Here is a 16284-nt window from a genome sequence, read left to right on the forward strand (position 1 = left end):
CCGGGGAATTACCGTACTATCATGGTAGGACACACATTGGCACGTTTATATGCATCCATCCTCGAGCATAGGCTGAACAGTTGGGCAGAGATTATGGGCATACGAGCACCTGGGCAGGCTGGTTTCAGAAGGGGTTTCTCCACACTAGATCATGTCTTTACACTCAGAGCTATCATTGAGGAGGGTCGAGCACATGGTAGACGGATATACTGCAGCTTTGTGGATTTTCGCAAAGCCTTTGACACAGTGCCGAGGGCCAGATTGATGCACCGGCTTATGGAATTGGGGGTACCCACAGAGCTGATGTGGGGGATCATGGCATTGTACAGCTCAGTGATGGGTCATGTACGCACATCAGAGGGGATATCCGACATAGTTCACTCCACCATCGGAGTGAAACAAGGATGCCCACTGTCCTCTACTTTATTTGGTATGTATGTTGATGGGGTCTCTGATTATATTGACAGAGGAGGAGATAGAGGTGCTCAGCTTGCAGGGACATGGATCCCTCTTTTATTGTATGCTGACGATATCGTGTTGATATCAGAATCGCCAGAGGGTTTGCAGAGACATTTGGACGCATTGCATAGTTTTGCAGAGGACAGTGGATTGTCTGTCAACCTTGGTAAAACCAAGGTCATGGTATTTAATACCACGCCACAGTGGGTTAGGAGATCAGCACCTACTTTCACATATGGACAGGACAGTATGGAGTACACTGATGCATACACATATCTTGGGGTGGTCTTTAGTGGACCGAGGTTCACACTGAAAGTGGCAGCAAACACTAGATTGACTCGTGCCTATGCAGCCCTAGGTGGTTTAGAGAGGATTTGTTCGCAAGTTCAGTTCCAGGAACCTCGAACAAAGCTTTGGCTTTTCGATACTTTGGTCGCTTCAGTTATGCACTACGCGGTTCAGGTTTGGGGACCGTCTATTGACAGTGCTGGATGGACTAATATGGAGAGACCCCTGATATCTATGATTTCTAGGCTGATTAGAGCCAAGGCCTCAGTCCCACATGACATCATACGAGCGGAGCTGGCTGCCCCACCTATGGAGGTTGAGGCACTCACCAGATCAGTATCATTTGTACACAGCTTATGGGACACCACCAGGGACAGGTATGCCAGGCTTGCTCTCGAGTCATCCAGACATCTGGCATTACAGGGAGATACATCATGTTGGTATGCACAGATGAGCTCATGGTTTCAGAGGCATGGTTTCAGCATGGACAAGCTGCCCCCTTTCCAGTATTCTCTTGATGCACCATCCTTGGCTCTTACACGGATGGAGACTACTAGACTCATTCGGCAGGATCTTATCCAGCTTGATAGCAAGAGGACATGGATAGAACCATCACGGGAGTTGGGTACGAAGAGGGTTTTCTATAGAGAACATCTTCTTCAACTCACGACAGACGGATTTGTCACACGGCCGAGTTACATGGACACACATCTATCTCATAGGTTACGATGTGCTATTGGCCAGATTCGCACATCTTCACACCAGCTTGGGATTGAGACAGGTAGATTCAGAGGCATACCAGCAGACAGTAGGATATGCCAGTTATGCCATGCAGAGCCAGAGACAGAGTTTCACTACATATGTCGCTGCACAGTCTACTATGAGATACGGGGACGCTTTCATTGTCTATTCAGAGATGGTTTTAACTCGTTAGACAGAGTCATGAGATATCAGGATCAAAGATGTCTCGGATTATTCCTACTTGAGATTCAGAGACATAGAGACGCTCTATTGAATGGGCAAAGACAGAGACAGTCCCAGAGACGCATCTCCGATTTCTTCAGTCTGAGTACCACAGAGTCAGAGGGGACACCACCACCAAAGAGCTCGGGTCCCACCCATACACACATCAGCGGTACTCTCATTGATCGAGCTACAGAGTTAGGGAGATCGAGACGACCGCGACTGAGGAGGGGAGCCACGCAGCACCGGCGGAGATTGCGGCAGAGGATCCACAGGATTCTAGCACGACACCCAGAATGTCGATCGGGATAGGCTTCATGCTACTGCTATATTGTATCATGGTGACACTTATCCCCATTTTGTACCTTTATGGTGATACCATTGCTCAGCCTACCAGCCACCCATAGGAGTCGGTAGCACTCCTATCAGTTCTTTGTTTTTAGTTTTCTTGTTTGTACCCAGACTTGGTACTAGACTCATCATTGTAATCAGTTGGTCTCATAGGTCATTTTGGCCTCTTGTAGACGTTAATATATCATTTCATTTCATTTCTCTCTCTCTCTCTCTCTCTCTCTCTCTCTCTCTCTCTCTCTCTCTCTCTCTCTCTCTCTCTCTCTCTCTCTCTCTCTCTCTCTCTCTCTCTCTCTCTCTCTCTCTCTCTCTCTCTCTCTCTCTCTCTCTCTCTCTCTCACAGCAACTTGGGAGCAATTATGTCTGACCTTGAGGATCTCAGATGTATGGCAACATGCAGGCTTTGTGCGGTCTTCAGACAGCTTAGCTTTCTCTCGCTCTGACCGCAAAGTAGGAGGAGTGAATCTATCTCGAATAGATCGCTTCTACGCTTTTCTTGAAAGCTTGCGAAGTCCTTGGAGTGTGCGGCCGCCGGCTTGGTAGCTATAGACATCCACCACTGCATGGCACTGCCTCTGAGAAAAAAACAACGGCTTGAAAAATCCTTGATCCTTCTCTTGCAAGTGATCTTTATGGCTTATGCACTGTAAGACAGAGCGATGAAGATGGGAGCGCACCCGATGCGCGATGAAGTAAGGGTGGGAGTGGCTAATAAGTCCGGGGTCGGAGCACGAAGATTCTTTCATAATATTTCCTGAAAACTTTGGAAGCGCCAACTTGCTCTGTCTACTCTATGGTAGGACCGGTATGCTTTCTGAAAAGCACACGCCTGAAGCTCTGATTGTAACAGACTTGGACACTCCAAGTCGAGAATCTAACGCGACACCATAAGTATTCACTTCAAACAGTTCACAATTGATTCGACATTGGCCTGGTAGAATTCCGTGCCTAGAGATATTGGCCCCAAAGACTGACGCCCCTTTCGGTATTTCTTTTTATATTAATTTGTGTTCAAAGTAGGAGAGTAGGCAGGCGCTCACTCTCGGACTCTGCGTCCGGATGCTCTAAGAAGTGGGAAGCCTGCCCACGTATTTAAAGAATTTACAAGGGATGCCAAAAGCTTCAAAATTAAAAGCTTTTAAAAATAAAGCATCTTATTCCCAAAAGCTGCCCCTTAATTTGCGTAGGATTTTAGCCTTGCCATGCGTAGCCAAAAAGCAAAAGTTCCATACGTTGCTGCGACGTTATATGTCCGTACAATTCCGCAACAAGTGCCCCATTTTCCGGTGATGTCCGTACGGCAGTGCCACGTCAGCAATCGGTCAGAATTTTCGGGAGCCCAGTCTGTTGTCAGCCGGGGGCGGGTGTGTTGTGTGTGTATTGTGACACTCCACGTCACCAGTTTGTGACATACCCCCCTCTTGAAGCATTGTAATCGCCCACGATTACGCCTGCAAAACAGACAGAAGCCATAAATTATTAAATTGTCTTAGGAAACACTGACTATTAGTACCAACGCACTAGGAACACACATCTAGCACATGTACCAATCAACAGTCACATCACATGACATCACAGGACATCACTTGACATCACATGACAAATCAGATTCAACATTTATTCGGATCTCAAACCATGATTTAGCGGCAATGCAATTAGCAATCGCGTCTAGATCCACTCAAGACCTCATAGATGCCCGATTGACTAATCCCTATTGCAACCATGTCTATCGAGATCATTCATACCAAAATGCTGCAGTCATTTCGTCTATCAGTTCCTGCACTTAAACAAGTCAAGCACAAATCAGTATCATATTATCGGGAATTCCATTTCATAAAGTCATTACAGCAGAATAATGTCAGCTCTCAGTATCCCTAAAGCTCAAAGAGACACCAGTGACTCTAGTATTAAAAATTCATGGCATCTGTTGACAAAGGAGCGGAGTAACTCCCCTCTTGTGCATACCCACTGCACCAGATTTCCGGCCAAGCTGAATTCGGGGGTTCCAATTGGAATAGACTATGCTAAACCAAAAGCTTCAAGGTAAAGTTTCACAATTTGAGGAGTATTTGCTAGGTCCTCCTCCTCCATCCACTTCGCATCCAATGCAGGATAGTTCTTGAATTTAACCAAGAACAGCCTTATCACTTTACCCTTAATCTTTCTGTCTTTATGTGCCAATATCTAATCTGGAACAAGGATCTCTTCCACTTCGGGTTGCTGATGAGGCTCCCCATCTTCGAGCACATCGCCTCTAAAAGGTCGCACATGAAAAGCATTGTGAATCCTCCAAGTTTCGGGCAACTTCAGTCGGAAGGAGACATCATTTATCTTTTCGGAAATCTGGAAAGGTCCGTTATTCCGCATACTAAGCTTTGGAAAAAGCCTCTCCTTTCCCTTTTTCTTTCTCAAGCGTGCCTTCTCAAAGCGTAAGAGCACCCAATCGTTCTCCTTCAATTTCAAATCGCGACGATGGCGATCTGCTGTCTTTTCTGTCTTTCTTGAGATTTCTCCAAAGCCTCGCAGACCTTGGCAAAAGCCGTGTCCAAGTCGCGCGTGTACTCATCGGCTTCAAAAATCTTATCTTTCGTGCTTCGGAAGGGTGGAACCTTCGTAGCACCTTCAATAATCTCAAATGGGGCCTTCCTCGTCGAAGAGTGTACCGTGTTGTTGTAGGCAAATTCCACCAAAGGTAAATACTTTTCCCATTGAGTCTTCTGATCTGAGATGTAAGACTTCAATAAATCTAGAACCACTAAATTGGCAATCTCAGATTGCCGTCAGTCTGCGGGTGGAAAGATGACGAGAACTGCAACCGCGTGCCAATGTTCTCCCAAATAGCCTTCCAAAACAAACTCGTAAATCTGGGGTCCCTATCGGAGACAATCGTCTCAGGCATACCATGTAATTTGAAAATCTGGGCCACAAACAATCTCGCTAAGTGATCCATCTTGATTGTTTTCTTCACTGAAATGAAATGAGCTTGCTTGCTAAATCTGTCAATAACAGTTTAGATACCATCGTGACCACTCTGTGTTCTCGGGAGATCAAAAATGAAATTCATTGCAATACTTTCCCAAGGGCGGGTGGGTATGGGCAAAGGCTGTAACAATCCCTCTGCTTTATGCCTGTCACACATAACCTGCTGGCATACCAAGCACCTACGCACAAACTCGTCCACATCCTTCTTGAATGTCGACCAAAAGAAGTATCTCTCTACCCCTTTCAAGGTGGTAGCAATACCGTGGTGACCCGTAAAAGGTGGACAGTGGTCATAACCTTTTCCCTCAACGGCTTTGTAACATACAACATGGTTTTCCTCATCAAGTAGCCATCCCGAATGGAATATCCCGCTACTATCTCCCCATCCCGTATTCGTGTAAAAATATCTACAAAATCTATATCTATGACATACTGATCGACCATGTCCTAGAAGATCCTATGATGTATAGCGGAAATAGCCAGAACCAACGGCTTCCGAGACAAAGCATCTGCCACCAAATTCTTTTGTCCCTAAACATGGACAATCTGGAAGTGAACCTGTGACAAGATGTTCGCCCACCGTATCTGCTTTTTCGATAGCTGCTTCTGTGACAAGAAGTGTAAACTTTGATGGTCTATAAAGACAGTAAAATCCGCTCCGAGTAGGTAGTGCCGCCACTGAGTAAGAGCATGGATAACCGCCCAAAGCTCTCTCATAAATCTGTGCTGTCAATTCCGGCCTTGAGAACAATCGGCTCTCGTAAGCAATGACATGTCCTTCTTGCATTAAGACCGCACCCAGACTACGACCACAAGCATCACAATATACTTCAAATGATTTCTACAAGTCCAGCAAAGTCAAAATTGGTCATGTAGTCAATTTCTCTTTCAGTGTCTGAAAGGCAATCACCTCTATGGGTCCCCACGAAAAAGATACTCCTTTCTGTGTCAAGATACGCAAAGGGGAAGCAACCTCTGCAAACTTTCGAATGAACCGCCTGTAGTACGAACACAAGCCCAAGAAGCTTCTAGCTTCATGGACATTCTTCAAATCAGGCCAATCACAGATAGTCTCTATCTTGGCCGGATCCATTTGCACTCCTGCTGCTGACACAATGTGTCCCAAAAATTGTATCTCTGGTAGGAAAAATTCACTTTTCTTCGCATTAATCACTAACTTGTGATCTCGTAATGTCTGAACGACTTGAAGCGAATGTTCTCTATGTTCTGCCTCACTCTTGGAGAAAACAATGATGTCGTCAAAGAAAGTGCCAACAAATAGTCTGCACTCTCGAAAAATCATGTCCATCATCCGGCTAAATGTCGCAGGAGCATTGGTTAAGCCAAAAGGCATCACCAAAAACTCAAATAACCCAAAAGTCGTCCGAAAGGCTGTCTTGTAGACGTCTCCCGGCGCGATTCGGATCTGATGATATCCGCTCTTCAAATGGATCCTGCTAAAGCGCGAGGATCCTTGTAATCTATCAAGTATATCATCGATCCTAAGAATCAGAAATCTGTTGTTGATGGTGATTCTGTTGAGAGCTCTATAATCGATAGCCGATACAATAGGGACAAACTCGCCCTTGGGTTTCACATCAAGTACAATGGTTCTACCCTTCTCTGTGGTCAAAGTCACTTTTCTCGCTCGATAGTCGACCACGGCGTTGTTCTTGTGGTCCCAAGGAATTCCCAAGAGGATATCAAAACCTTCCAAAGGCATTATGTAGAAGTCCTCATCCCCCAAATACCCCTGACAATGCAACCGAAGTTTGCCAATGACAGGTGTAATGGCTACGTCCCTGCCGGGTGCCGCTAGAACTGTCTCTGCTAGTGGTCCCATCCAATCGGGTGTGATCTCAAGCCGTGCCGCCAATTCAAGTGAAACGAAGTTCGCCTTGGCTCCTCCATCAAAGAAAATCAAAGCTTCTTGGTCTTTCACTTTGCCCCAAGCTCGACAAAGCTCTGTACTCTCATCAATCGTGCTTGGGTCAGTACCCATGCAATCTGGAACCCAATCCTGCTTTCATCTTGCCTTTTCGTCCACGGTCCTCAGGTATTCTTGAACTCTCTGGCCTCTCTTCATCCTCGTCGTTTTGTTCTTTCGGTGCCTTTTTAGGGCACTTTGCGAAGATATGCCCAGTTTCTTCGCATCCGAAGCACTTCCCCTCTTTGATGTAAAAAGCTCTTTGTGAAAGAGTAAGCTTGGGTCATGCATCCTTTTCTTTCTTTTCTGGGTTACTCTTCTTCTTTCTACTTTCATTGTTCGAAGTCTGTTCATTCCTTTGTGTCATGATTTCATCTGTGGGGTAGGTCAAACTGCCAAAGTGAATGGCAAAACCCCGTTTCGCATGACTCATCAATTCTTGAATGGAATCTTACTTTTGTTCTAAGCAATGATCTCGGATCTCTGTAGGAAGACCCAAGGTAAACTGCTCAATCTACTCTCTAAACGAGATCTTCTTAAATGAAGAGGCTGGTAGAAAAGAGCTCTAGAATCTCTCGCAATATGCATCCAAAGTATCCTTCTTGGTCATCCGTAGATGGTTCCAAGCAGTTTGTATGTCGCGTTCGCACTCTCGAGTTAGCCAAGAAGAAAAAAAAAGGCACTTCAATTTCAGCCATTTAGCTGGCGCTTTCCTGTTCAATAGAAGTGTGGAGTCTGGACCACCAAGTTTGAGCATTTTCTCTGAAATAGGAAGTAGCCCTCCAAATCTTGGAGTGCTCTGAGTAACGCTCTCCAAAGAAAGCTATGTCAAACTGTTGTATGAAGGCCAAAGCCTTCGAAGCATCTCAAAAACCAGAAAAAGTGTTAAATTTAACTGACTGTTCACCTTCTTTGAACTCTCGGACTTTCTTGCTTTTATCTTCCAAAAAGTCATACTGGTTGGCTTTGTAAAAAAAATTCTTCTTTTAATAGAATCTACGGTCGTCGGACTCCGAACTATCTGAAGACGAGTCCTCTGTAGAACTATCTAAAATTGAGCAAGATTTAGACTTCTTTGCCTTTTTCTTGCCCTTTTGCTTTTTACTTCGCTTTTTGCCTTTTTTGTCTTCTTCGCTCGAATCAGAAGAGCTAGAAGAACTCGAAGAAGAAGAAGAAGAAGAAGAAGAACTAGGTAATCCTTCAAACCGTACACCCTTCTGCTTTTTGGCAGAGGCAAAAGTAGATTGACGACCCAAATAACCCGGGAAGTCATTCCTTTCTTCTGCTTTCTGTCGTGCGTTTCTGCTTTGTTCTGCGCGTCAAAAAGCTGAGAAATCCGTGCATCAACCACCTCTTCTAATTCCTACTCAGTAAACATCCTTGGGGTAGGAGGTTTCTTGAGTGCTGGTTTGGGGCGTGGTTCAATGGTCTACTGCCACTGTGCATACACCTCGTCGAAGGAGGTCTGGCTCATAAATTTTGCAAATTTCGGGTCCTTCGCAAAATTTAGCGTCATCTTTGTTGCATCGCTAATCAATTGTCAACGCTCCATCTCCTTGATCTCTGCCTCAGTAGGCCGAGGCGGGCTATACTTCTCGCATGAATCTTCGTTGTGATCTCTTCCCGCATCTCCGGATGCAACGGAAGTCGCCTGATCTTTGTCTGAAGCCATAAGTGCCGCATAAAAAGGATCAGATTTCCCGGTAGCAGAGAAATCGGTCGCGCTCTGATACCGTTGTAACAGACTTGGACACTCCAAGTCGAGAATCTACCGCGACACCACAAGTATTCACTTCAAACAGTTCACAGTTCACAATTGATTCGACACTGGCCCGTCCGGGCCTAGAGATATTGGCCCCCAAAGACTGGCGCCCCTTTCGGTATTTCTTTTTATATTAATATGTGTTCAAAGTATAAGAGAGTAGGCAGGAGCTCACTCTCAAACTCTGCGTCCAGATGCTTTGAGAAGTGGGAAGCCTGCCCACGTATTTAAAGAGTTTACAAGGGATGCCAAAAGCAGAGCCCAAAAGCTTCAAAATTAAAAGCTTTTTAAATAAAGCATCTTATTCCCAAAAGCTGCCCCTTAATTTGCGTAGGATTTTAGCCTTGCCATACGTAGCCAAAAAGCAAAAGTTCCGAACGCTGATGCCATGTCATCTGTCCGTACAATTCCGCAAAAAGCGCCGCATTTTCGGTGATGTCCGTACGATAGTGCCACGTTAGTAGTCGATCAGAATTTCCAGGAGCCCAGTCTCCTACCAGCCGGGGACAAGTGTGTTGTGTGTGTACTGTGGGCACGCCAAGTCACCAGTTTGTGACACTGATACCACTATCACGAGACGGGCACCACATGCCAACGGAAAAGAATAGACTGAACAACTTTAAGCACTTCAAGTAACAATTGAACTGAAAGAGATGCACGACACACGAGACGGGAGTGGCGGAGTTCCACCCCAGAGAGCACTAGCCCCAAACCTTGGCACCCCTTTCGGTATTTCTTTATATTGCTTGAACTCAATACATCGTCGGTACTCCATCCTCTGCAACTCACGCAGAGAATGTCTGAGAATGAGCCCTTGTCTCTTATTTGACCTATGAAAAAACAGTTTACATGAAAAACAATAAACTCAAAAGCATCTGGTCCAAAAGCAGATGCCCAAAAGCTGCCAGCACAAAAGCAGAAATCCGTACAGCTCTGCCACATCAGTCATCAGCGTAAAACGCAAAAATCCGTACCGGTATGCCACGCCAACATGCCAGTGTAAATCCGGAACTCCGTACAGCTCTGTTAGTGCAAAATCCGGGACTCGATATTTCATCAACTCGCCACACAATTGAGTGTGTGTGTGGGCTTGCTTTACTGTCTTTGGGTCACTTGGGCCCCATCGGACGGGATCCCATAAGTTGGCGGGAACTTCCCTTTAAAAATAGGCCACTCGACAAGACTTTGTAAGTTGTAAAACTCCTTCTGCTACTTCGGCTTCTTTTGCTTCTTCTTCTTAGGGTTTAGGCCCCTTGGCCAAGATCTGAAGGTTGGCTCCATTCTTCAGTGACTTGACACGTCATCAGTTTGTGACATCCCCCCTTCTTGAAGAAAGTAATCGTCCACGATTACAGCATATTTGCAAAACAACTCAAGTTAGCTCAAAAAATTCCAAGGGTCATTCCGAGGGACAATATGAGGGACAATCAGTTTTCTCATTCCAAATTGAAGCTTTTGATTTCTTGGGTCGTTGGCTTCCCATAAGAATCTCATCTAATAAGGAGTCTCAATCCAGATCGAAACTCTTGATATCTTGGGAGTATCTCGTCCAATAAGGAGTCACATTCCAGATCATAACTCTTGATATCCTCGATCGTTGGTTTCCCAAAAGTATCTCATCCAATAAGGAATATGCAGTGATTGGTACATCACAATGCAACACAATGCTCACATATGCATCTTACAAGACATAGAAACATAAAGCCTTTTACAACCAAACGCCCCCCAGACCACAGCCTGCGTCATTTGGAGGTGCTAAGAGTGACCACTGCTGACTTCTTAATACTCCCAGGTTCGGACCATGAGTAAAAAAAACAGCACTTTTCAAACATTTCAATACTCCTCCAGCAAATAACCAAAATGAGTATGAACAAGCATTCTCAAACATCATTTCTCAAAACTCCACCCGGGAGTAAAATCACCAATCATTAAAACCAGTATTAGAACCAGAGTTAAACAATTCAAATTGGCACTAAGACAAGTTTAAAACAAATACCATCAATATTTCAAACAAATTCCAAACAGGATCACCAAACAAGTTCTCAAACAGAACTCAAACTTAAAAAGCAATCTCGACATCAATCGAGCTCGAAAAGTCGACTGACTTTCCATCTTGAAACCTACACCAAAAATTAGGGTTAGATTCTTTCCATAAGGTTGTAGCCGACCACAGCATGGTCCATCAGCTCTTGGACAAATAGTGTTCCTCTAGCGGCGATGGTAGTCCCAAGCCATAGCAATCACACCGGACCTCCAAGGTTTTTAGCTCCGGAAGAGACACCTGATGAGAGATGTCGAGAAAATTCAAGTCGTAATCTGCAAGGGTTTCTGTAGCAAGCATTTCAGGATACTCCACTTTGCCGGAAGCTGCCAAAACCATGTAACTTCGGGAGAAATTTTTCTTAAAAGCTTGCGAAGTCCTTGGAGTGTGGCTTGGTAGCTATAGACATCCACCACTGCATGGCACTGCCTCTGAGAAAAAAAATAGCGGCTTGAAAAATCTTTGATCCTTCTCTTGCAAGTGATCTTTATGGCTTATGCCCTGTAAGACAGAGCGATGAAGATGGGAGCGCGCCCGATGCGCGATGAAGTAAGGGTGGGAGTGGCTAATAAGTTCGGGGTCGGGTACGAAGATTCTTTCATAATATTTCCTAGAAACTTTGGAAGCGCAAACTTGCTATGTCTACTCTTTGGTAGGACCGGTATGCTTTCAGAAAAAGCAAACGCTTGAAGCTATGATACCACTGTTATGAGACGTGCACCACATGCCTACGAAAAAGAACAGATTGAACAACTGAAGCACTTCAAGTAACAATTGAATTGAAAGAGATGCGTGCACGACACACGAGATGAGAGTGGCAGAGTTCCACCCCGAAGAGCACTAGCCCCAAACCTTGGCGCCCCTTTCGGTATTTCTTTATATTGCTTGAACTCCGTACATAATCGATACTCCATCCTCTGCACCTCACGTGGTGCATGCCTGAGATTTTGAGAATGAGCCCTTGGCTCATATTTAGCCTATGAAAAGCAGTTTACGTGAAAAGCTATAAACTCAAAAGCATCTGGTCCAAAAGCACATGCCCAAAAGCTGCTAGCGCAAAAGCAAAAATCTGTACAGCTTTGCCACGTCAACAGTCAGCGTAAAATGCAAAAATCCGTACAGGTCTGCCACGTCAGCATACCATTGTAAAATCGAAAAATCCGTACAGCTCTGTCAACGCAAAATCCGAGACTCCGTATTGCTGCCACATCAACAACTCGCCACACAATTGAGTGTGTGTGTGGGGGCTTGCTTTACTTTGATGTCTTTGGGTCACATAGGCCCCATCGAACGGGTTCCCATAAGTTGGCAGGAACTTCCCTTTAAACATAGGCCACTCGACAAGACTTTGCAAGTTGGTAAAACTCCTTCTGTTGCTTCGGCTTCTTCTGCTTCTTCTTCTTAGGGTTTAGACCCCTCGACCAAGATCTCAAAGTTGGCTCCGTTCTTCAGTGACTTGACACGTCTGTAGTTTGCGACATGCCCTAACCCTAGATGAAGGAGCATAGAGGCAGAGTGGTGTAACTCTAACAACAAGAGCAAGACAATCTTTTGAATGAGAGCATTCTCAAGAAAATGAACAAGGGGACAGAGCACAAATATGAAGACAGTTAAATGCACAACTATTAAGATACAAATAGAGAAACTAACCTCGCAAAAGCACAGCAGTGACAGGACCAGGAAACAAATCTTTCAGCAACCCGTCAGGAAGACAGTTTGTGACACTATACTTTTCAAAATCATCTGGATGTGCAAGGCACACTGCTAAAGGATTGGAGCTGTTCCTGCCTTTAATTGAGTAGATTTTCGTAATTGCTTCTTCACAGCTGCAAATGCACAGATCAAAAATTTAAGCAGTAACTTTTGATTGAATGTCTACATTTTCAGCGATAAGAGTAACAGGATTCTGATACACTTGAAATTGTCCGATAAACCATTTCTTGGCTACCTTCACTTGCATAATTTTGAGGTGTGCGTGCATGATGCATGATACCAAGGCTCTTGTGCACTGTGCTTTGCCATTTAAATTTGCTAACACTTGCTTTGCTGAGGCTCTTGTGCGCTGTGCTTTGCCATTAAATTTGCTTACACGCTTGCTTTGCTGTTAGCCACACCCTTTTAAATATACGATCCCACAATGAGAAATGGAGCGAATGGCTTTGCCTTAAGATGATGGAAGACCATCACCTGCTTATCTTCCATTCGTACATAATGTGTGCAGAATTTTGACTCTGTTCAATGTAACAACGAGCTATATAGCTTCTGCCCTACCACTCAGTTTAAATTGCACATAAAGGTTGATCCCTGAGTAAGAGATGATATATGCTTAACCTAAGCCTCCAATAATGCAAATGGATTTTTGTTTTGAGGTGATGTACTCATTGGACAGTCACAACTTGCATACTTAAAAAGTAAATCGGGTTTCATTTTCAGCTCAGTTGCTCCAACTAACTATTTACACATCAGACATTGTTGCCAAAGGGTAATATTGCACATAAATAGAAAACATCGACAAAAGCAAAATAGAGACAGGAGTAGTTACCAAGCATCTGCTGCAAACCCATAGAGAGTATCGGTAGGGACGGCAATGACAAGGCCCTTTCTGAGGGCAAGCACTGCAGCATCAACATGCTCAGGCAGAGCCGGAAGCACTTGAGGGGACAATGTGCCGGCTTCACCTTCGAGGGCTCTGGTGGTCAAAACTGCAGCCCTGGACATGGAGCGACACAAGAGCTTGGAGTTCCCTTTCGCACAGAGGCACAATATACTGCAAGTACCGTACACAGGACTTAGCATTGCTTTATTCTACATGCTTTCCGGAGCATTAGCGCTTAGATTCTATTAACAAAGGCGTTCGAACATCCACCAAAAGCTACTACCACGATTGCTGCTTTGCCTCTTCAAGATTCCATCTGCTTGAGCTGTGCTTTAGATTCCTTGTATTTGATAGCACTACGTTCAGTAGCTCCTTGACCAGTTACCGATGATTGTAGCTGGCCTTCAAGGAAAGTTACTTGTTGCAGCTCCCGCTTTGATTGTGTCCGCCCATCCTGCTATGATAAGGACAAGCTTTCCCCACCCTAAATTAGAGAGACACACACACACACACACACACACAGAGAGAGAGAGAGAGAGAGAGAGAGAGAGTCTCGCGCTACATCAGAAATGATGAACCTGCTAGTTCGGCTGAACCTGTACGCTTAAATTTTGAAATGCTCGGAGGTTCATTTTTTTCTTTTTACACTCGGTATGTTCCCGCGATTTTGGCAGCAGGTCAAATTACTGCGAATCTTGGAAGATGCTCGCAATCTTTTAAGGGGAAAAGGGATGGAGATCGTACTTGTCAGAGGGAAGGAGAGAGAGAGAGAGCCCTGGTGCTGGCCGTCCTCAGCGTGTCCCCCGTGTCAAAGAGAAGGAGAGAGAGAGCTCGTGCTGGCGGTCGTGGGGCGCCCCAAGGTTGGCAGTGCTAGTGAGGAAATGAGCATGGGCAGAAGAGAGTCACGCACGTCCGAGCTGCAAGTTTGCATCTCTGTTTCTGTTTGCAGGGCGATGGTCGCGCTGGTGTGCTCGGCACGCAAGGTATGGAAGGCCACGGAAGGCAGACAGTGTGTGCAAGCAGTTGCACCTTGTTGGAGCGCAGGGCAGCGCAGGGAGAAACAGAGTCAGGGGGTACGCAGGCAGGGCTGAATGCACACTCGATACAGTGCTTGGCAAGGCATCGTTGGTAGCGTTTTGTTGTGTCTAGAGCAGTGGAGCAGATGCGCACAATGCTAGGCTGGGGTGGAGAGCGATGGAGTTAGGCAGAGATCGAACCCGACGGGAAGGATCTCATCGTCATGGGAGCTGAGCGTAGGAACTGCGTCGAAGGGAGAGGTCTTACTTTATCCAAAGTGAGAGATGGAATCTATGCCTTTAATTAATTAATAGAATGTCGAATTGACCCAGTATATGATCTCTCACTTAAAATTGGCATGGTAGGTTCTACAATTTATTGGATGGAATCTGCCTAGATGCCATTTGGTGCAAGCTTTCCCTTTAGAATTATCCATCAAAACTGAGATGCGTGGATTTGAACCCTCAGCAAATCATGCTATAACTCTATGGGTGCTGGCATAAGCCATCCAGATGCATGCCCACGCTTCGAAAGATGGGCTCGCTTTTTTTCAAAAAAGGGATTACCCTCCTCGTGACCTGTTACATCTCGCTCCTCTTATGAAGCTACAATGGCTTCCCTCCGCGCCCCAAACCCATGCGTTTTACTCCCCCCGCCTTGCTCGTGAGGACGACTCCGTCGTCGCCAATGCATCCCAATTGCTGCCCTTTTTACGGCTTCTGAGAGGGCATCACCCTAGATTCGTGCTATTAACGATTCTTTTAAAATCGTTGGCACATACTCGCTAACATTGAGTTTTAAGATCATGAGATTGAAGTTGAAGTTGAAGTTAAACTTAAACCAAACCTTAAATTTGGAGGCCATTTTGGGCGTCATTGGCATCTTGGGCGTCAAATGAAGCATAAAATGGTCAATATAGGCATATGCATGAAGCTTTTGTGTTGGGGGCAAGGTGTCATTAGACTCCCAAGTCTAAGGAGCAAGATGTCATGTGTGTGTGTGTGTGTGTGTGTGTGTGTGTGTAATGTGTTGTGTATCTTGTGTTATAACTTATAACCTATGTGAAATCTGAATATTGCACTTAACATAGGAGCATTAATGGGCACTCATAATTTTGCATGCAATTTGTGTCGATAGTAGCGTCACGCGCGAGTCTCGACTCCTTTCTCTTCCTCCAAGTTCCAACTCCATCCGGATTTTGAAGTCCATCGTCTTCCAAAGTTTCAAGTTTCTCAGCAGCGCAGGCTTTGCTGCTTCAGCCTTTAGGTCGAGACTCCGACTCGACAATCAACGGTTTATGAGGCCCTAAAGGTTGGACCCTTGTTGGTGAATCTAAAGATTCTGAAGCTATCTCCTCATGCGCAAGCTGTAGCCCATCAATGATGAATTCAACTCCTGAATGACGAATCCTACCTCTTTGACGAATCGGCAAATCTCTCGCTCAAGTTAACGCTCATGGGCCGTGGCTCTATTTGTTTGCCCCAATGCCCAGTTTAATATTTAAGTTGACATTTAATATTTAAGTTGACACGACGAAGATCCTTAATCATGTGGCAAGTCTTAAGGAGCGGGAGATAGCTTAAATCCTCTTGGAGCATCAACTATGTTCAGATGGGCATGTGGAGACAAAAAGGTGAGTGTGTGTGTGTGTGGGGGGGGGGGGGGGGGGGGGGGGGGAGAGAATGCCATTGCCAAGAGGAGAATGGGTTGTTAAAGTTTGAAATACATTAATATGGAGATTTAATGAATGAGAGAGAGAGAGAGAGAGAGAGGGAACATTTGCATGGGCTCAGGCTGGGCAATGGAATGGCCCTAGGGACATGGAAACAACATGCATGAAACGAGCCTAGCGGGTACTGCATAAACGTCCAAACACATCTTATTGGCTCGCACATTGA

At 45.3% G+C, this 16284-nt stretch overlaps 1 protein-coding gene across 3 annotated transcripts in view; it reads right to left on the reverse strand.

The window, feature by feature from the left end:
• The window catches only part of LOC147426167 (uncharacterized), a 36282-nt gene extending 22313 nt beyond the window's left edge, over positions 1-13969 (reverse strand). The window contains exons 1-3 of one of the 3 annotated variants that reach the window (XM_086499093.1): positions 13656-13968; positions 13316-13540; positions 12424-12599 (exon numbers count right to left, since the gene is read on the reverse strand). In XM_086499093.1, the coding sequence (XP_086355219.1) occupies positions 12424-12599; positions 13316-13491 (352 nt within the window). In that variant the 5' untranslated portion in view covers positions 13492-13540; positions 13656-13968. Of the gene's footprint in view, positions 1-12423; positions 12600-13315 lie in introns of all 3 variants that reach the window. The other 2 variants (XM_086499092.1, XM_086499091.1) reach the window with 2 other exon arrangements.
• Positions 13970-16284: the final 2315 nt, after the last annotated feature.

The sequence above is a fragment of the Adiantum capillus-veneris genome, chromosome 24 (genome assembly GCF_014529385.1).
Source record: "Adiantum capillus-veneris isolate H3 chromosome 24, ASM1452938v2, whole genome shotgun sequence".
Classification (NCBI taxonomy): Eukaryota; Viridiplantae; Streptophyta; class Polypodiopsida; order Polypodiales; family Pteridaceae; genus Adiantum; species Adiantum capillus-veneris.